This window comes from Siphateles boraxobius, unplaced genomic scaffold, assembly GCF_051911475.1.
Source record: "Siphateles boraxobius isolate OS27281-9 unplaced genomic scaffold, OSU_SipBor_1 46, whole genome shotgun sequence".
In the NCBI taxonomy this organism is placed as follows: Eukaryota; Metazoa; Chordata; class Actinopteri; order Cypriniformes; family Leuciscidae; genus Siphateles; species Siphateles boraxobius.
Window position 1 is genome coordinate 17173340 of NW_027509097.1, and position 22250 is coordinate 17195589.

The 22250-nt window shown below is 36.5% G+C and overlaps 3 protein-coding genes across 6 annotated transcripts in view; 2 read left to right on the forward strand and 1 right to left on the reverse strand.

The window, feature by feature from the left end:
• shisa9a (shisa family member 9a) overlaps positions 1-22250 on the reverse strand; it is a 736130-nt gene that overhangs the window by 525653 nt on the left and 188227 nt on the right. The gene's annotated exons all lie outside the window — the stretch shown is intronic.
• On the forward strand, positions 5696-9647 carry atpaf2 (ATP synthase mitochondrial F1 complex assembly factor 2). Its single transcript, XM_077201148.1, has 8 exons — positions 5696-6075; positions 6162-6206; positions 6323-6471; positions 8304-8401; positions 8581-8661; positions 8797-8909; positions 8985-9100; positions 9203-9647. Exons 1-8 carry the CDS (start codon positions 5946-5948, stop codon positions 9338-9340), a joined length of 870 nt encoding a protein of 289 aa, XP_077057263.1. The 5' UTR covers positions 5696-5945; the 3' UTR covers positions 9341-9647.
• tom1l2b (target of myb1 like 2 membrane trafficking protein b) lies at positions 9950-20831 on the forward strand. 4 transcript variants are annotated; one of them, XM_077201135.1, is made up of 15 exons: positions 9950-10058; positions 10642-10726; positions 11545-11623; positions 11728-11877; positions 13034-13168; positions 13328-13519; positions 13616-13732; positions 13878-14011; positions 14775-14823; positions 17077-17242; positions 17340-17454; positions 18253-18325; positions 18894-18953; positions 19387-19423; positions 20347-20831. In XM_077201135.1, the coding sequence occupies exons 1-15, from the start codon at positions 10007-10009 to the stop codon at positions 20499-20501; spliced, it is 1599 nt and encodes a 532-aa protein (XP_077057250.1). In that variant the 5' UTR covers positions 9950-10006; the 3' UTR covers positions 20502-20831. The 4 variants fall into 4 exon arrangements, with proteins under 4 accessions (XP_077057250.1, XP_077057249.1, XP_077057251.1 ...); XM_077201134.1 differs by having other exon boundaries at positions 14775-14832; positions 20347-20634; XM_077201136.1 differs by lacking the exon at positions 18894-18953 and having other exon boundaries at positions 14775-14832; positions 20347-20634.

Consider the following 22250-nt stretch of genomic DNA (forward strand, 5'->3'; position numbering starts at 1 on the left):
ATTGCGTGTGCTAAATCGCAACTAATTAGCGATGCTCGTTGTCAGAAAGAAAAAAAGAGATCGATGTCCCTACCGCTGTGTTTGACAGGTGTTTGTGTGGGCTATGCCACCCAATGGACTCAGCAGTGGAGAGTATGTGCTGCCGTGAAGTGAACGCGTTTTGGAGTTTAGTGGAGCAGCTCGAGCCGCGACCGGTGTTCAGACGATTTGTGCTGCCTTGTCAAAAAATGCTACCCAAGCGCGAATCGATCACAGAGAATGTCGATTCATTCTCTATTTTTTCCATAATGGTGTAAATCTCACAATATTATGACATCGTTATTTCGTTTAAAATGTGTATGGGGAGCATATTTTGATATTTTAGCTATTATCACACTTGATATAACAAGTAAAAATGACATTATTGAATGAAATACAATTATAATAAAATTCGAAGTTATGAGTACTGTATACTGTTCTGTCTGTTTTTATTTTTAAAACGGTGTGAAAAGTAAAAATTATCATCAAATAATCCATTAATCTGACATGCCTCACGCAGCATCCTGGTTATGACGCATGCCTGAACCCGTTTGATTTGCGAAAAGTTTACACTAATTTCAGGCAGAATCACGGTAATCTCATAGCCAGCACACACGAGTATGTTTACAATTGGGTTATTTCATCAACACCATTTTTGCTTGCTGAGTTAGGTCTCCTCCAATATAACTGCTAGCCTACTTGCCGTTAGACTACCGGTAACTCTAGGCTTGGTGTCCCTTTTATGACATCACGCCCAGCCTAGTGGAAGGAAGAGGGAGTGTAAAAAGTACCAACTTTTCATATCATATTCAGCATTTTGGTATAAAAAAAACATACAAAACAATGGTGGGCGGTTCTTATCTTTATGTTTAATAAGCACATTGCATTATCTTCATGAAAAATTTAACCTGCAATTTACACTATAAAGTCCCTATGAAATCAAAATTGAACCTATTGACTTTGTTAGCGCATATTACTAGTCTTGTGGTGAACAATTAATCTGTGCAATTTAATAAACAGAAAAAAATGTTTTGCCGTGGCAATCTTTAATCAAAATCTGAAAAGTTACTTCCGGTCTGGAATGGCATTCCTTTTCTGAAGACGTCAGTTTGACGGCTTGGGTTGAAAACGCTTTAACACTCCCCTCAAACCGTAAGTCTGCTATGAGCAGAGATGGAGAGGAGGAGCGCTAAAGTATAACCCTGCCCTCATTTCAATATTCCGTTTCACTTGGAAATACGTCACAACACTGGAGAAAAGTCGTTTGCAACTTCCGGTTCACGGGGACTTTAAATAGCTGATGTCCAATTGACCCTTCGCTAAGCCCCGCCCTCCTTAGTTACTGTTGCTATACGCCTGTCAAGCTGTTGCGTCTAGTACGTCTTTTACAGTGTGTATGCACCGGAGTCAGATATTCCCAATGAGATCATTTGGAATTTTTGGCTAACATGTGAAATATCAGAGAGAGCAAGACAAAAGGGACTGCAGTATGCATTCGAGGGATATATCCACGACATAATATGCAACCGATTAGAGAATAATTTCATAAAAATTTAAGCTAAAGCCTATAGTCGCAACAGCCGCCGCCTCATACGCTGACCATTCAAATGGGAAACACACAAATTGAGGAACAGCTATGTTCGTGCACAGCAGGGTAAGTGAAATGTGAAACTAATCTAATAATTATAAATCAAACAGTTTATCCATAAATCCTGTGGAATAACACTAACACCGGGAGACCCGTGATCGGATTGGGTTAAAATTACTCAGTCAGGGTCGACAGTAGGCCGCCGGTTAAATGCTGAAATATATTTTAAAGTATGTCAGTGAGTCTTGTCTTTAAATTTCTTATTTTACGTTAAAACATGTGCATTATGAACAAAGAACCGTAATTATTTCCAACTTCCAAGGAATACGTGTTTTTGTTAATCCTGTCGACACTTAGACTGCTGATCCACACACATAATTTCTCCCCTTGGCTTTTAGATTTTCGGGAAGGAAAAAAATTCCACTCCCCCATCCAAACTTTTAGGATACCGGGTATCAGATTTGCAGAATCCATAAGCACAACGCTTCGGCATGTTTCCCTCGCTCGAAAGCTTGCCACCACAGACCTACATCCCGCGCCTAGTACCGGTTGCTAAGACACGATTGGCCAGTGGCGGTTTTAGGGCGTGGCTTAGCGAAGGGTCAATTCGCGCAAACTTTTCACTTAAATAAGTAACGCCAGGCTGATTGGTTAGTGTTAATGGAAGATTTTCTGTTGCATTGAAACTTTAGGTCACTACCACTGCCAAATTAAAGATGTCGATAAGAGCGGAAAAATAAAACGTTTATAAATATTATAAATAAATGAGTATTATTATTAATAAAAATATTTTTTTCCGCTTTTTCCAGAATAATGTATGATTACTCGGATTTTATTCTTTCTCTCTTACTCATTCAAATGTTTGATCCTCAGAAGGCATTCATAAAATAAGAAATCAAGCAAACGTAATCTAGTAATTTAGGCCTATCTATTAAAAATAGTACACGTCTATGTAAAAATATTTTTATTAAAAGAATGGCATACGAAGTCACTATATTCGATTGTCTGCAAATGGACAAAACATTTTTTTTTCTTAAGACGTTCATTTGTATCAGATTTAGGTGGAATCGGTGTTAAATAAATCAAGGGCGTAGGTTTGGTTTTGAGATTGGTGGGGACATTCCCAGAAGCTGGGGAATCAGGAAATTAATAGGATAATATTAAGGTTTTTAGTCTATATTGACCTTAACAATACGTTAATGAATTCTGTAATGTTAGGACAAATATTAAAGACAAGAAGGGAGTTTAACAGAGACTGAACTTTCCTCCATTCATAGTGCAGTGCAATAGTGCAATGCGGTCTTGTTCCTTGCTTTTTGAAGAAGGCAAACACATGTCTGTATCTGTCATTAAAGGGATAGTTAAGGGAATAGTTCACCAACATGAAAATTCGGTCTCTCCCACAAGTTGTTTTAAACCCTTATAAATTTCCTTCTTCTACTGAACAATAAGGAAGATATTTTGAAGAATGTTGGTAACTAGACAGTTGATGGACCCCATTGACAACCATAGTAAGAAAAAAAAAAATACTATGGAAGTCAATGGGGCCCATGAACTGTCTAGTTACCAACATTGTTCAAAATAACTTCTTTTGTGGTCAGCAGAAGAAAGAAACTGGTCTGAAACAACTTAATGATGACAGAATTTTCACTTTTTAAGGAAACTATCCCGTTAACAGAAATTAACTTTTAGCATATTTGTTTTCACATCCTTACTGTCCAGTTTGTCCTGTTGGACATAACACACAACAACTTGTGCCATTGTTCTGAACCATGTTTTCAGTCTCCTAAGAGCAATGAAACTTATTTCAGCTTCAGCTGAGACTGGGATGACAAGGGTTTCAACTTGATCAAACAGACTTCTCATTTCAACAGACCAAACAATTTTGTGTTTTCATGTTTAATGTGGACTTTCCATAGTCGTAATGATTTATACTGTACAAAGTGTATTCTATCCCCCTACACTAACCCTAGCACAGATAACTTTCTGCATTTTCAACAAACAAAAAACTTAGTATGATTTATAAGCTGTTTTCAAAAAAAAAATCCACAAGGATTTCGGAAATTGTCATCTTTGTGTGGACATTCTGTCTTTGTCCCTACAAAAATGGCAATAGAGATTGCTAATGTGACGTCATTGTGACGTATTACCAGTGGTGAACGCAAAGCATTTTGGGAATCCGCGGCACAAACAGAAGGCGCCAGACTTGATTGCATGGAGGGAAGAACGCAGTGTTCAAGATGCCGTCTACCTGCTGTGTTATAAACTGCAATAGTCCTTCTTGCACAGTTTTGAAAACGAACATTACGGGTTGTTTTAAGGACATGTTTGTGTATGCTCGTAGACACTCACTCTGAAGCGGTCAGAGGCGATTCTAAAAGATTCAAAAAGTCGAGACAGGACCCATCGTCAAAATTCTACCCACTACTTTAACTTAGTTCATCCAAAACAAACTAGAAAATAGACTCAAAGTGCTAAATACCTGAATTATCCTTTAAGAACGGATCAATATATTTGTTTTCCTTAATTTTAATGAACCCTAACTTTATTCTCATCTGAATGGTAAATAATTGATTTTCGTATAAAATTATACTACCATTAAAAACACATCTGATTTTTTTTAATCAATGTAGAATATGTAACTGCTCTGAAGAAAAGAAATAAAAACCAATGCGATATGATTAATGTCCAAAAGATGTAACCCACAGACTGTTTTGAAATGGGGTTGGATGTTGCTTTTAAAACTGTGTTTGGTTGGGTGACAGTTGTATGTTACAGCTTGACAAGAGTTTAGAGTGTGACAAAAGCACAATGTTGTGTTTTATTGCGAGTGTAAGTTACACAAATATAAGTAAACACTTTGCAGTTGAATGATAACCTCTATGAACAAAATGAGGGAGTATGTTTTATGTTTCCACTGTTCGATCGCGCCTCTCTCTCTCTCTCTCTCTCTCTCTCTCTCACACACAAACACACACAGTTCGATCGCGCCCGCGCCTCTCTCTCTCGCGGGCGCACAAACACACACGCACACACTCCAGCATTGCAATCTTGACATGAATTGCGATTGCATGCAGATAGATGAGAGAGAGCGAGGAGTGTGGTGCTTAAATCTTTAGCATACTTTTGAACGGACGACAGTTTTCTGGTATGGTCCGACAATGTTTTCTTTAGCCCTCTGCATTTTGTAGGATTATATTCTGTTTTTCACGCTATTTTTATTTATTTTTTCATGCCAGAACACTAGCCTGCTATGCCAGCCCATGTAAACCGATGTAAACGGGCCAAACATACCCAGAATTCTTTGCGTTCTGATGACGTTGCCGCCCAGTTGGTCACATGTCTTAGCGATCTCTATATACGAAAATCCTGTCCTTCTGGGTAATTTCTTTCTTTTCTTCCTTTTTTTTGGAAAACTGATCATTATTATGATATTTAAGTGATGTTTACTCCGTGATGTTTTCAGTGCTCTTTGCGCGCGCGCGCACACAAACACACACACACACACACACACACTAACGACATGTTTGCCACTTATCCTGCGATTGTCACACATTATATTGTAAAAACGGAGCTGTCCCCGAATCATTTGACGCGATTTGCCCCGTATGTTTGTGCACAGAACTGTAGATTACTCACTAGTTTACCGCATCGAGGAGGTTTCCTTCGAGGTGCATTGCCGCTTCGCACAATCAAATGTAGCTACAGCCTCTCACAAGTTAGAAAGAAAACACAAAGCCAATCAGTTTAGCAATGTGTGTTCAGGAGGCGGGACTCCAGGATTGTTCCAGGATTTGCGCATTTTTCTCAGAACGCTCTTATAAGAGATTTTTATCTAAATTAGATGTTTCCTGGTTAAATAAAATAAGAACTACGCAAAACACACTGGCAACAGTGGTTATATATAAAAATATTAGCATTTTGATCGAAATTATTGCTAGGGACAAATCAGTGTCACTGGATATTGGTAGGGACACGTCCCTATCGTCCCTACTAAATTCTACGCCCCTGAAATAAATAATAGAAATCCCTGTAGTCTACAGGTGGAGCTGCTGAGACTTTTATTTTGAATTGTCCTTTACGGTCCTTCCTTAAGTAGGTCACAGTCATCAGCTTCACGCTTTGGTTTCACGTTGCTGCATGCTGTGACAGTCACAGAGTATTTTATATTTATTAAATAACATTAATTATACTAAATCGTGTGCCTTTATATTATTCCTGAAACAGGAACGATGGTTTGTCAAATTAGCTTCAACGGCTGATCCAGCTTTCTAACCTTGACTGAATTTGATCACAGTCGAACTATTACGTTAATGCGAATACATAGAGTTTAAAATATATGATGTTACGGAATATTTGTAGGTATCACAGACAATTTGGCCAGGTCGTTTGGCCATTTCCTCAAGGGCATCATGTTCCTAGATTATCAACACACCTACAGAAGGCAAAATATGCCAGTGCCATAACGGGTAAGATCATCATTACATAGATGTATAGCCTATAAGGACAAACCTAATATATTGATGCATGATCTCTTGTTCTTCGTGTTTTGCAGAAAGAAAGAAGTTCTACGAGAATGTCTCGATATCTCAAGTAGATGGTGAGCGTTATTTAAGCATAGCAACACACATCTGCAACTTAAAAATAATAAACGTAGTTTTTCAACAAGAGAAAAATTGTTTGCCTGTTTGAAAATAGTCTTTGTGTTGTCTACAGGGGGTTTGTTTGAAATAAACCTTGACAAGCGAAAGCTGAAGACTCCAGGTGGAAAGCTGTTCACAGTTCCCAATGAAGCTCTTGCCATAGCTGTTGCAACAGAGTGGGACGTTCAGAAGGAAACACTGAAGTTTTACACCATGCACCTAGTAGGCCATTATTATTAAACGTTAAAGTTTCTAAATTATGTATTATTTAAAAATATTATATATTAACTATATTTTCAACCAGTGATGTATTCAAAGTTGCATATAAAATTCAACTGTATTCGTAATACATAATGACTGTCAATCACATAAAGCAGTTTAAATATACAGTCGTTAAAAAGAAAGCACACCCTCTTTGAATCCTTTGGTTTTATGTATCAGGACATATACATCATCTTGTCTTTAGCAGATCTTAAAATTAGGTAAATATGACCTCAGATGAATAACAACATGACATACTATTATTACATTGTCATTATTTATTTGACAAAAATAAAGCCAAAATGGAGAACCCATGTGTGAAAAACTAAGTGCACCATATGATATGATGTCGAACCACCTTTAGCAGCAATAACTTGGAAGTAATTGTTTTCTGTATGACTATATCAGTCTCTCACATCGTTGTGGAAGAATTTTGTCCCACTTTTCTTTACAACTTTGCTTCAGTTCATTGAGGTTTGTGGGCATCTGTTTATGCACAGCTCTCCACAGCATTTCAATCAGGTTGAGGTCTGGACTTTGACTGGGCCAGTGAAACACCTTGATTCTTCTTTTTCAGCCATTCTGTTTTAGATTTGCTGACGTGCTTCTTATCATTGTCCTGTTGCACGACCCAATTTTAGCCAAGCTTTAGCTGTTGGACAGATGGGCTCACATTTGACTCTAGAATACTTTGGTATACAGAGGAGCTCATAGTCAACTCAAAGAGGTGTTTGTGCTGATATTACTTTGTTTGGTTTCCCCAAATGTGGCGCTGTGCATTATGGCAAAACATCTCCACTTTGGTCTTGTCCGATGACTTCGGTTCCGGAGGTCTTGTGGTTTGTTCAGATGCAACTTTACAAACCCTTTGTAACCTTTGCAATTCCTCCTTGGCGTTGTGTAAACACACACTTGGGGTCCATTCTTCGTACCTTTCTTAATACATCAGAGATGGTTGAACAGGTGCCAGATCTTCTAATCGTGATAACTGATCTCTGGCTAATTTGGTTCTTCCTAACAAATTTGTGGATTTGATTAAAATATCTGGTTTAAGTTGTCTAAAATCACTGATGGACTACACAACACAATATTATAATATTGTTTTAAAATTATTTATTATTATTACTATTGTCCCTGGTTCAATAGGGTACTCTTGTAAGAAAGAGGCAGTGGCTGGGACAGACTTTAAGTATCACCTTTAAGAAATATGCCTGCTCCTGAGCAGGTTTGAGCTTACAGACTTGTTGCTGTGACAGCAACTCTGGGAGGGTATTTGATTGGCTGCGCCTCGTTGCTATTTACTCTCTTAATTCCTATGGAAGCAGTAAAGGGTGAATTTAGTTTTTTAATTTTAAACATGGCTTCTCAATTTTGGCCTAGTTTTTGTTAAATAATGACACACTGTAATATGTCATATGTCGTTATTCATCTGAGGTTCTATTTACCAAATTTTAGGACCTACTAAGTATTATTTAAAAATAATTAAATAATAATAAAATAATTAAGATAATTTGTATTTATTATGTCCTGATACGTATAACCATAGAATTTAATGAGGGTGTACTTTCTTTTTCACATGTTAGTTTATACTACAGTATGTAGCAGATTTCAACTGCTTGATTTTTTTTATATTGTCACAAAATGTGAACTATATTATTGCCCAGCTCTAATCTGCTAAATGCAACTATAAAGCATAGAAGAAAGTAAGATATTTTATATATATTGTATATACAAAACAATTGAACTGGCTTAAATGGTATATATGCTAATAAGATTTATTTCTGTCCATATAGACCACACTTTGCAACACAGCTCTTGATAACCCAACACAAAGGACTAAAGAACAAATGATCTCAGCAGCTTTAAAGTTTTTGGAGACTGACACTATCTGGTGAGGTTCACTGGTTTATTACTTGATGGTATTTAAATAAATTAAACCAATATCTTACTAGACCATCTCTGCCATTATTGTGCCACAAAATTGCATTAAAGGTAAATGGTATTAGTTATTCTAAATACTTCTGCTGACAGTATTATGATTTCATTAAATAAGATCTACCTTGCTTGCAGTTACAGAGTAGAAGAACCTCCAGGTCTTGTGGAACTGCAGACAAATGAATGGGAGCCTGTAATGGACTGGATAGAACAAAGGTGATATTTAGTTATTTAGGCTAGATTATTTACACATTTTGGCTAGATTAGGTTTTAATAAAAAAAAATATAGCCAATATGTCAAAATATATAGCCACAATAAATGGTGTATGAACAAATCTCGTTATTTTTTAGATACAATGTAGTCATTGGTTCATCCTCCAATATTATGGGCCCTCAAATCCCAGAAGAGACTAAGGAGACATTTCGTCAACACCTTCATTCCTACAATTTTTGGTCTCTGACAGGTAAAGATATTTGGTGCTTTTGCATCTTATGTGAATGGGCCTGTTTGAACAGTGCCGTTTCTAATGTTCCTACAGGGCTTGAGTATGTGATCACCCAGCTGAAATCATTGATCTTGTCCCTTGGGGTGATTGACAGACACCTAAGCGTGGAACAAGCGGTTCTGCTGTCCAGACTTGAGGAAGAATACCAGGTATGGTGGTTTCTTTTTTGTTCCAAATGTTTAATGATTCTAGCATGGTACAAGTTCCCCCATGTTTATGATTACTGTACATTCTGTTCTGTTTTGTCTTAGATCCAGAGCTGGGGAAATGTGGAATGGGTCCATGATTATGACATGTATGAGTTGCAGGCACGAACAGCTGCTGGTGCAATGTTTGTGCATCTGTCTTCTGAAAGCACAGCCGTTAAGAGAAAGATTTTACAGGATTGAAAAGGCCAAAAAGGCCCTTTATGGGACTGAAACAGATTTTTTTGTTATCTGTCTTTGTTTACCTTTTACAGTAAGCAGCGGTGACACCAGTCACCTAACCAGTAAAATCACATTGCTGTCCAGTTATGTTGTGAGCAATAATATAGATGTCTAAGGTCATGATATGTATTTGTAGTTATAACAGCTGCAGCATGTAAAAACTGTAAATGCATAATCGTAGTATTTCAGTTTAACGAAACAGTTCAGCAAATATATTATGAACAAAAAAAATTTAGAGACTTTGTGATAAATTACAATCATATGCAAATGTTTGATTGAGTCACCTCATTTGTTTTTGCTACATGGTCACCCAGACATATGCTTTTCAAGCAATTACCTTAAGGTCAAAGTCACATATAAAATGTCTGGTTCTTAAGTTCATAGTCTGAAAGGGCAAACTGATACATAACCATTAGTAACAAAGTATCAAACCTGCGGTATAAAACAGTCGTGTCAACGAGGTCACTACTGTCCCTTTAAGTAGCTGGTGTGTCATTTCAAAAACAGACAGCATGTTCCGCCAATAGCTTTGCAGCCCTGAATAAATCAACCAATAGGAGTCATTCATGGGCGGGGCTTGAGTGTTTACTGTCTCATTGACTGTTAATCGTTGGATATGTTGACAAGATGGAGTTCTTGCTGGGAAACCCATACAGTACTCCGGTGGGACAGTGCATTGGTATGTTTTTCAGAAATAAAATTATGCTTAAACATTATGTTACAACCAGGTAAACTCTAAGGCGATGCATTTAGCTGAGCCGCTGTACAGAAGCTCACCATATGGAGAGCCTGTCAGTTAGCTGGCTAACAGCTAAGTTAATGCTCATTCATGCTAGGTGCTCTAACTCACAGTTAGTTCTCAAAATGTGCTGCAAAATAGTAATTTCCGTAATTCTTTAAATTAACAATTCTAGGGAGGCGAAATGCTGAAATGAGTTTAAGTAAACTAGTACTACAACGGTTATTAGCCTGCTAGCCAGTAGCCACACGACAGTGCGTTTATCTCTCACACCCAGTTTCATAGCAAAAGATTGAGGTAATGTGTGTAAATGAATCACACTAATGATCAACATTTATAAATCCCCACTCTGTGTGAGGAATATGACCGCTTGTGTTGGAAGACACCCAGCATTATCAAGCACATATTGCACAGCGGTTTGCAGATCAGTGCAATGTCATTAGTGCCAATGTTTTTCCAGATTCTCATTTAGTAACAGGCAGTAACAGATTCTCTTATCAGTTTGCCTTTTGATCTTCTCCAGAAAGGGCCACAGATGGCTCCCTGCAAAGTGAAGACTGGACCTTGAATATGGAAATATGCGACTTAATCAATGAAACAGAAGATGGGTGAGACATGAAAAATGCATGATTCATTGCATTGACCTTTTTGCTGACATATTCCGTAAGCCTTAGGAACCGAAAAACATTGTTACACTAATCCAGAAGTTGCTGTCGTACATAATTTTCATTATATAAAATGTTTAATAATGGCTGAAGGATCAAGTCCAGGATGTTACATAAAATGATTGTTCTTCAGCAATGTGTTATTTATGGAACCTGGTAATGCTTTCTAGCAGAACATGATTCATTCACTTGACCGTGTCATTGTACAGTCAAACCAAAATTTATTCAGACACCTTCAACATTTCTCATGTTATCACAGTTTATTTGGTATAGTTTAGAAAATGGTATTAAAATATGACGAACTTAAAGTGATCAAATTAGTTGATATTTATCTGGTTTTGGCCATCCTTCTGTTAGACTGTCTCACAAATTAATTAGGTTGAATAGCTGTTAAATATAATTACACAATTAGATATTACTAATTTAGGTCAACCAATTACCAAGCAATGCTTAATTTTGTTCAGTCTGTGGTGGAAAATGTTCACATTAAGCAATTAAAGAAACAACTCGTAAGCAAAACATGGTCAGGTCAAAGTGTCTGAATAACTTTTGGTCCCAAATTTTTTATACATTTCACTGGTAGTCCACTGTATGAAGAATTTTTGGCTATAATATGTCACAGTTTACTTTATTTTGCTATCATCACTTACATAAATTAACTAATGTGTCCTGCACCCACTAATTTTTGGTTTGACTAACTCCATAATGAATTGCTTTTTAGCAATTAGAATTGTTTTTTATTTGTGTTATCTGATTTATAGGCCTAAGGATGCTATAAGAGCTGTGAAGAAGAGGCTTAATGGGAATAAAAACTACAGGGAGGTGATGCTTACACTGACGGTGGGCAACAGTCGATGGAAAACTATTCTCTTTATAGTCTTACTAACGGCTAATAATTCCTTTTTAAAATGTCCTGTTTATTTAGATTTTCATAATGTGTTCAGGTGCTTGAGACATGTGTAAAGAACTGTGGCTATCGGTTCCACGCACTCGTCACCACCCGGGACTTCATAGATGGTGTTTTGGTGAAAATTATATCTCCTAAAAACAACCCACCGGCCATAGTGCAGGACAAAGTACTAGCTTTGATACAGGTATGGAAAAAAAAAATCTGTATTTTTTGGTTTTGATTGTTCATGATCAGTTTAGAAACATGCATTTGCCTTATGGTTTAAACACACCATGACGAAAGGAAAATGACAAGAATGAGAGCATTATTGAGAGAGAGAAAGAGAGAGAGAGAGAGGAGGAGGTGCATCATGGGGCTGGTTACCTGATGCTCGGTAGTCAAGGAGATCCGGCTGATTCGTTGGCACTGAAGTTGTGCTCATTACAACTTAGTGGATCAGGTTACCAAGTTTGGCTCCAATGACCAAGGGTAACTTCAATTTACATGGTCTTGCATTTAATGTGATGCCAGAAATTTCTCATAGTAAAATGATCAAGATGGAATCTCTAGAATGGCGTTGTCTAAAGAAACTAAGCAAGTGAAGTTTGTGCTTTGCATTTTTGTTCGCCATACAAACAACTATTTAAAACAGTCACCTGATTGTAGTTACTACACTACTTTTCAAAAGTTTGGGTTTAGTCTTTTTTTCTTCTTTTTTTTAACGAAATTAATACTTTTATTTAGCATGGACACATTACATTTTTCAAAAGTAAAAGTAAAGAAATTCTATTTCAAATAAATGTTATTCCTTTAAACTTTATATTCATCAAAAAACCCTGAAAACAAAATGTATCAGTTTCCACAAAAATAATAAAGCAGCACAACTGCTTTCGACATTGATAATAATTAGAAATTCTTCTTTAGCACCTAATCTGCATATTAGAATGATATCTGAAGGATCATGTGACACTGAAGACTTAAGTAATTCAGCTTTGCTTTTACAGGAATAAATTACATTTTTATAATATATTAAAATAGAAACAGTTATTTTAAATTCTAACAATAAAATGGAACTGTTTTATTCTATTTTTGATCAAATCAATGCAGCTTTGGTGAGAGTCTTCTTGCAAAATTTTATTTAAATAATCTCACCGAACCCAAAACTTTTAAACAGTAGTGTAGCTTGTTTAATAAGATATTGAATGTTCAAGTATAGAGGATCTGAGCAGCCGAATGTGCATTCTTATAGAAATATGTAATAGTATGCAACACCGGTTATAAACTATATTAATAGCTAGCTATTCTGATTCAATTTATGTCATGTTTTCGCATATTAAGTTTGCATGTACTCTATACATCAGGCATGGGCAGATGCCTTCAGGAGTAGTCCAGATTTAACAGGAGTAGTCCACGTCTATGAAGAAATGAAGAGGAAGGGTATAGAGTTTCCAACGTCTGACTTGGAGACCTTGTCCCCCATTCACACACCACAACTGGTAGGTGTTGACTCCAGGTATGTTATGGTTTGTTTGTCACAGAGGTTATGGTGGCTTCCTCTAAAATATAATGCGCCTTATCATTTACTTAACTTTATCGCTTTACCTTCCCTCTTTATCTCTGCACTATCTCTCATTGTCTTGCTCTGTTGATAATAGCTGCAAAGTGCTCCAGATATGGATCAGCCGAAATACAGTGCCCCAGTCCAGCCCAAGCCACAGCCTCACCCTCACCCTCACCCTCACCCTCACCCTCACCCTCACCCTGCCTCCGCTCCTCCCTTCTCTACCCCTGTGACCCACACTTCCCCACAGATGCCCAATCTGCCCATCAACCCTTCCCCAGAACAGGTACTACACAACCTCCTTTTTTATTCTTTTACATGGGATGGATCAACATTTGTTTCCACAGATTGCTTAATGATGTCATAAAATATCATTGATTAGATTTGCAAGCTGCGCAGTGAGCTCGACATTGTGCGCGGGAACACTAAGGTGATGTCGGAGATGTTGACCGAGATGGTTCCCGGTCAAGAGGATCCATCTGATCATGAGCTTCTGCAGGTTTCTCATTCAGTTTTTTGTTTTTTTGTTTATATTGCTAGAGTCTTGAGAGAGCTACATAAGGCCACTAGAGGGAGTGTTGGTACAACATTGTGTTGACCATTTTTATTATTCAGTATTACAAGGTTTGTTTGCTTTTTGGAAGGAATTGAACAGGACGTGCAGGGCCATGCAGCAGAGGATAGTTGAGCTCATCTCACGCGTGTCCAATGAGGAAGTCACGGAGGAGCTCCTGCACGTCAACGACGACCTCAACAACATTTTCCTACGATATGAGAGGTGTGAACAAGCAGGATGAATTTGCCTTTTCTTTAAAGGGAGAGTTCACCTCAAAATTTTCATCATTTACTCACCCTCATGTTGTTCTAAACCCATTAGACTTTGGTTAATCTTTGAAACATGAAGATATTTGTAATGAAACCTGAGAGGCTTCTGTCCGTTCATTGAAAGGTGTCATAAAATGAATCCACGAATCGAGCAGTTTAATCCAAGTCTTGTGAAGAGAAATGATCATTTTATATAATGAAAAGATTTTATTTAGACTTTTATTTACATCTTAACAATTACTGACACGCATACATTGAGCGCATCACATATGTTAAACACAGAAGCTCAAATGTGCGAGTGTTGATGCACAAAAAGTTTTATTTGCATGTGATACACACGCAAGCTTCTGTATATGTTTATACAGTATGTGAATAAAAGTATAAATGAAATCTGTTAATCATATAAATCGATCGTATCACTACACAAGACTTTAAACCGCTCAATTATGTGGATTCATTTTATTGCCTTTATGACCTTTATGGATATTTTTTGGTTACCTGGACATTCACTGGAGAAACACGTCCTGTTTCATTGAAAATATATTTGTGTTTTTAAAGATTAACCGAAGTCTAATGGATTTGGAACAACATGAGGGTAAGTAAATGATGGCAGATTTTCCATTTTTGGGTGAACTATCCTCTTAAAGCTTCAAGAAAAGGCTCTTTTAAGTGAGGGTAAGGTTTTAATGATTTAGTTTTTTCTCACTTTTCTTTAGATACGAGAGGTTCCGATCTGGCCGAAGTGCGCAAGGCATAAACAATGGGGTGGGTTATGTCTTCTTAAAGAGAGTGGTTTTATCTGTGTGTTAACATCAGTTCATCATCAATGTGTATTTTTTTCCCCCTCCAAACACACGTAAGGTAAATTTGTTCATGCCAAAAGCACAGCTCAGAGTCACACGTGTCATTTTATCTTCCCCTCACTGCTTGCTTTTTTCTCTAATATAGAGTATGCTCTGAGAAAGCATGGTACGTTTGCTTTGAGATGCAAACACTTTCATCATGTGCGGTTATCAACTGAAAATGTGATTGCATGTTGGTGTTACTTATTGTGTGGTTTGGTCTGTTTTGTGATTTGTTTTTCTTATTTTTATATTTTGCTATTGCTAGCTGAGGGAGGCAAGTATGAGTCATCTAATCTCTTTTTTTTTTACTTGGACATGCAGATGCTAAAGAATGTTGTGTCAGTATTGGCCAGTGCAGTCCCAGTCCCGTGTTGCATCCATTGAACCTCCACTAGCATGTAGAATGCCTGTCCTGCAGTCTGTGACCTTTGCTTGCCATTCCCTCCATCTGCTTACCCTAGTACTAGTTCCTCCACTGCTTCAAATAAAATAGGCTACATGGGGATTTAGGAACGGTGCATTTTATTTAATGGATATATGATTTTTAATAGCTTAATGCAGCAATTATATGCTACTTTAGGCTATTTTAGTAGTTTTCAGGATTTCCTGAGAAAAATACACAACCGTTCAAAAGTTTGGGGTTAGTAAGATATATATTACGATTAAAATATATCACGGTTTTCACAAAATCGTTAAGCAGCACAATTGTTTTCAACATTGATAAAAATAAGAAAGGTTTCTTGAGAACTAAATCAGCATATTAGAATGATTTCTAAAGGATCATGTGACACTGAAGACTTGCTGTTTAAAAGTTCAGCTTTGCCACTACAGGAATAAATAAAATTTAAAAAAATATTAAAGTGGAAAAGTTTTTTTTTTTAATTGTAATAATATTTCACAATATTACTGTTTTTACTGTATTATTTATTAAATAAATACAGCCTAGGAGAGCATAAGAGACTTCTTTTAACAAAATTAAAAACTCCAAACTTTTGAATAGCAATGTATTTTGGGTATTTTTGTTAAAAGCAATTGTTGAATTTACTAATGTGGTGTCTAGTACTACGGAAAGGCGTCGAGATGCACATATTAAATATGATGTAATTCACTGTCATAGAATCTGAAGCCAGTTATCATAGATTATTAATGTGCTTTTTTCTATTTTGTTGCACAGTACAGCTATACAGCACAGATGTATTATGGCTTCTGACAAATCACATTTTTACAGCATGTGTCTATTATATTTATTATTTATGGTCTTTTGTCTTGGAATAAATAATTTCTTGTCACGAGCATGTCTCGTACCAACGTGCCACGACACCAACGAATTACGTTTTTGACTTCATTTGTGTTTCTTTAAGTGCTTTTGACTTGTAAAATAGAGAATTCAAACACATTTAAGCACAACCCCTCTGAAATACAGCAATATACCTTTTTTAAGTGGCTAAGAAACAAAGACTATGAGTAACATTCACACACACCGAGAAATAATTAGCCTGGGAATATCCATTAGCCATCCTTCTTGTGCCCAGTCTAATAGTCAATGTTCCTGTACAGTCTCACCACTTCACCTTTTCATCAATTCTTAGTGTACTTTGAGTTAAAGATTAGACTTCCTCTCACAAAAGAGTTGGTGAAACCGGTGAAAGCATCGTATGTATTACATTCCAACCATTTGTCTTAACTTTTCTCAACCTGTAGAACTGACTGCATTTAAAGGAATAATTAACTTCAAAATGAAAATACTTTCAAACCGGTATGAATTTCTTTCTTCTGCTGAACACAAAGGAAGATATTTTGAATAAAGGCAATAACCAAACGGTTGATGGACCCCATTGACTTCCATAGTATTTTTTTTCCCTACTATATGGAAGTCAATGGGGTCCATCAACTGTCTTGATATTGACATTGTTCAAAATATCTTCCTTTGTGTTCAGCAGAAGAAAGAAATCCATACCGGTTTGAAACAATTTGAGGCTGAGTAAATGATGACAGAATTTTCATTTTGAAGTGAACTATTCCTTTAAGCAAAAGTAAAACGAGTAGAAGTATGAAAGCCAGTTTGAAAATGTTCATGGTGTAAAGGTAAGATAGCAAATAAATAATCTTACATTTTTCCCTAAAGTGTCTGTAACCATGTGTGTCTATGTGAAATGGTGTTGTATATCAACAGGTCCTGAACGAGGCGACAGAAGATAACCTGATTGACCTGGGACCGGGGTCTCCTGCGGTGGTCAGTCCCAGGATCAGCGCTACTCCTCCATCCAGCCTGCCTCCCTCTGTCGCTGCTGTTCGCTCTGCCTCTCCCGTCACACTCTCCTCCAGACTGGCGGTTTTGGGTGAGTCTCGTACCTTGCATCCACAATATTCTGTACATTTTTTATAACTGGAGGTGTGCTGTTTGGTTTGCCTGCACTAATGTGAGAATATTCACAGATGTGGGTTCTGACAGTGTGACTGGCACCTTGAGCTCTTTGACTACCTGTCAACCCCAAGATGACTTTGACATGTTTGCCCAGACCAGGACTGGTACCATTCCTGAGCGGAAGAAGTATGAAGCAAATAAAAATGTCATGCAACCTATAGATTATACTTTATAATCGAATTAAATGCCCCTTTAAAGGGGTAGTTCACCCAGAAATTGTCATCATTTGCTCACCCTCATGACGTTCCAAACCCAATAAACTTTGAGTTTTCCGTTCTTCCTTTGAAAATCCAGGTAACCAAAACATATAAGATCCATAAAGGTCATAGTCATTGTAAAATGAATCCATATTTATCAAGCATCTTGTGAAGAGATACTATCACATTTTATGATGAACAGATTTACTTTAATAAACGCATACATGGAGCTCATAACTTATGGTAAACATGGAAGCTTGTGTGTGCGTTGTGTTTGTGTTGCACTAAAACAATCCTCATTGGGTTCTCATGTTTACCATATTTGATGTGCTGTCAATTTTATCCTATTTAAAGCTGACTTTATGATGATATATCATTCAATGTTATTTGAAATAAATATAAACACTAAGCCAATTAGTTGTAATACCCCACAGCATTAACTTATCCCTAATTACTTTATAGTTTTTTTTAATTCATTAAAAAAAGTATTTGTTTAGTTTGAATAATGTTTCATTTCATGTTAAATACTAAACCAAATAGTTTAAAACAATTAATATATTCACAAATCACTAATTCAATTACAATAAATGTGGGGGCAGGGGCATCATCCCTATAGTATGTTAGAATTTAAATCCTATGAAATGTTTTATATTATATTATATTATATTATATTGTTTGCATTTAACAATCACACATTGCTCACACATTCCTGGTTTTGAACTCCCAGTGCACCATTCGAAGACACAAAGGCTTCCAGTGGAGTGGCCCCGACTTTGGATGTCAGACAGCAAAACACCGGGGTGAGTTTCTGTGACTGACTGTGTGTGTGTGTTTTTTAATTTTAGGACAGTTTCTTGCCTTCTCCATCAGCATATGTTCTTATGGACTCATTGTTTTATGTCAAGGAATGAGACATAGAGCTGGATGTTGAGATACTTATTTTGGAGTGGTTTATAAAGATGAATATTACCGTTATGCTAAGTACGTTGTACACAGTAATGTATGTAGTGTACCATACTCCTGGCTCAGAAGATGACACTAGTTGATGAACGTAAACTTTTGAGTGACAAGAAATTCTTTCTGGAAGCAGGAGTTCAGAATATACTTTTTATTTTTACGTGTTCTTAACCAATATTATTCAGTCCGTGGAGCTCAATAGAGTGTTGAACTGCTGTTTTCTGCGGTGACATGCTGTGCATGTTTCCCCTGTCCATATTGGGGTAGTTGACTAATATTGGATTAAGACTTTTATGTTGAAGTCTTATTGTTTTTTTTGTTGTTGTTGTTTGTTTGTTTTGTCATGTTTTCTTGGGATTATTATTTGTATTTTTAATTTGCTTGGCTCCGGCCCATGGTTTGGGCCCATAGGCAGCTCTTGACCAGTCCTCTGTCATGGATGACATTGAGGAGTGGCTCTGTACTGATGTGGTGAGATTTCCTTTTTGTTTATTTTTATTTCACTTTTTTTTTTCTCACTCACCTATTTGAAAAGAAATATGCCCTGCATATTTCTTTTTCTTTGCCTTTTTATTCCTGGCTGACTACCTTGTACCCTCTTTTTGGGGTCACTAACAACTCTCCTTGAATGGGTTTGCTGCGTTCCTTACTTTTCTGGGATATTCAGTACATATTAGTATAAACCAAGTGCGTAGTGAACAGACCCTTGCTTGACATGCTTTTAACACTTTTATTTTCTATACTAATACCTTTGGATGTTTTGGGTAATATAATTTAGATAATCTGTTAATTCAAGAACTTCTATTGGAATTTTGAAGGGAAGAAATTATGTTTGATGTGGCTGCAAACAAATTGTGCTCCTTTTTTAAAGTAGAAATTTTACCCTTTTTCTACTTCCCTTCAGAAAGGAGATGAAGGAGAGGAGGGTGTGACAAGTGAAGGTATGAAAAATTTCTTTATACTATTGTTCAAAAGGTTTTCTTAAAATAAAAACACTTTTATTCAGCAATGACGTATTAAATTGATCTAAAGTGACAGTAAAGAACATGTATAATATTACAAAAGATTTATATTTCAAACAAAGGCAGCAGAACTCTTTTCAACATTGAAAATAATAAGAAATGTTCCTTGAGCACCAAATCAGCATATTAGAATGATTTCTGAAGGATCATGAGACACTAAACAATAGAGTAATGATGATGAAAATTCAGCTTTGCCATCACAGGGATAAGTTACATTTTAAAAATATATTACATTACATTGTAAAATATAAAACAGTTATTTTAAATTGTAAGAATGGGTAGAATAAAAAATAGCATATTATTCGAAATAAATTTTGTGGTTGGGAAAAGATGTGTCTATCCATTTAGATCAAGACACGACCAAGTTGTTTACAAGGTGTCGGATAGGCCATACATACTAGACTGACTCATGGGCATTTATTGAAGGGTGAAGAAGCACCAAAATGTCAATACTGTAGTACCAACTTGTCTGTAAAACATATTCTTTTGGACTGTCCAATCTTTAATGTTATGAGAGTCTGAGACAGGGCTTTTTATCAGGACAAACCTTTATGGACTTATTTATGGATCAAGTTTTTTTGTTTTTTTTTTTGTCTAAGTTTGTTTTCATTATATTGTACTCATTATGTTGTTAAATGTTTAGTATGTATCTGCCATGTAATAGCCGGTGATGCTATGTCAATAAACTCAAATACTACCGCTATTTGAAATTTGAAATATTACACAATATATAACACAATATTACTGTTTTTGCCACTTTTGAGTGGTAGTGTATCTATTCATAGACCCAGCAGTTAAATGCAGTTTTTGACTTTAAACGCTTTATGAAAACTTTCTTCCAGAGTTTGACAAGTTTCTAGAGGAGAGAGCCAAAGCAGCAGAGATGGTGCCCACACTGCCGACCCCGCCGAGTGACGAGCTTCCTGCTGCTTCCGGTGCTTCTGCCAGTGCAAGTAAAAAGCCAGGCAGGTCCGAGGACGCCCTCTTTGCCTTGTAGATAAGTGTCAGACCCTCAGGGGCGGCCCAGCTCTGCTCCTGTGGCAGAGGTGGGTCAGTCCCTTTGCAGATCCATCAGCATCCCCTCTTTCTCTCCTGCTTCTCCAGCACAATCAACACTATCACAGCTGAAGTGATCAGAACTGTTTCATGATCTAGACATTTTCATAATGGACATTTTCTTACTTTACCAAGTTTTCATTCCATTGAAAATGCTCCACCGAGAACTCCCTGCCTAAAGCATACCGTTCCGTGTGAGTTCGAGAGGTCAATGTCTATTTTTTTAATTGATATTTGTGGTATAAAGCAAGAAAATGTATGTAAAAGTCTATTACCAGATCCGGCCATGTCTAATTTTTGTGTTCACTGTGGTCCTGCATGCAACAGCTGAATAATCCTATTTCTCTTTCTTCAAGGATAATCTGTAAAGGGAGCTAATAATTGTTAGTTTTTCTTCATCTTTTTTTTTCAACTTTATCTGCCGGAAGATTTGCTTTAAAGGGATGTTATATATATATATATATATATATATATATAGGATTATTTATTTTAAAATTTCCAATTAATACCTCTGACAAGACATACCATAGCAGAAAGATGAATGGTAGCAGTTCAGCTTTCAGAATTGAGAATTTTGTCATATTAACGGATATTTGAATCAGTTATTGAATAAGACACAATTTTAAAAATATTTATAATTTATTCAAATTAAAACTGATTATTTAAAAGGCAGAAGGACTTCACTACATAGGTCACATCAAAGGGAAAATTATATGATTATTATTTCACTGGATTCTTTTAATGTTATTCTTCTTCTTGGCAAAAGCATTGCCTATTAGAAAGCATTAATAGGAACAAAAAGTATGTATTTCAATTTAATTTGCACTGATAGAATTATTCACCTTTCGGCTGTGTTAACAGAGCTTTTGTTCAAATACAAAATTTAAGCTGTCCTTCATTTCAACGCTGTCTATTACGAGACCGAAAAACAAATGGAGTTTCTAGAGAACTGATGGTGACTGCAAGGCAGTTTAAATTGGATTTTACGTTCACAACTGCTGAGGAAAGGGTGTCAAGCTTAGCGTTGTTATTAAGAAATGAAATGAATCTGCCTTAAAGAACAGATTGTGGCTAGTTTAAGATGTAGTCCGCTAATGATCATGTAACGTTTGGTACTCTTACACACCAGACATTTGACGCGAGTACTGTGACTCGCTGTTCTGTACATACTGTTTTGACGGACCAAATGTTTAACCTTAGCAAATAATTTAAGTGTAAAGTCAACTAACTTAAGACATATATTGCTTTTAACATCCAGATGGGTTTTAGTTGTGTTTGTATTTGTGCGAGATTTTATTTGTTGATATAGGTGAGCACAAATCAAAGGAGACGGTGCACTTTTGCATGGCTAATAGTTTTATATGATTTGTCACACTACACAAAATATGTATTACAAATGAAAACAACTCCAGATCTTTTGAGTAACTAAACTTTGGCACTAATAATTTCAGTTCAAAAACTGGGTGATTTTGAGGATCGCCGACTTTGGGAGAATTATTGGGAGTTTATTATGCTGTTTGTAAATGTTAGTTACCACAAAACTGGTAGATCTGTTAAAGCAATTTTAAGAGAAATGGTTTAAGGAGCTATGAAAATCTGAAGCTGTGGTACATGCAGCAATAATGTCTGGTTTGTTAGAAGAGCTAAGTAAAGGTTAGCTGTAGCAGGGATGCAGTCTGATAATGCACAA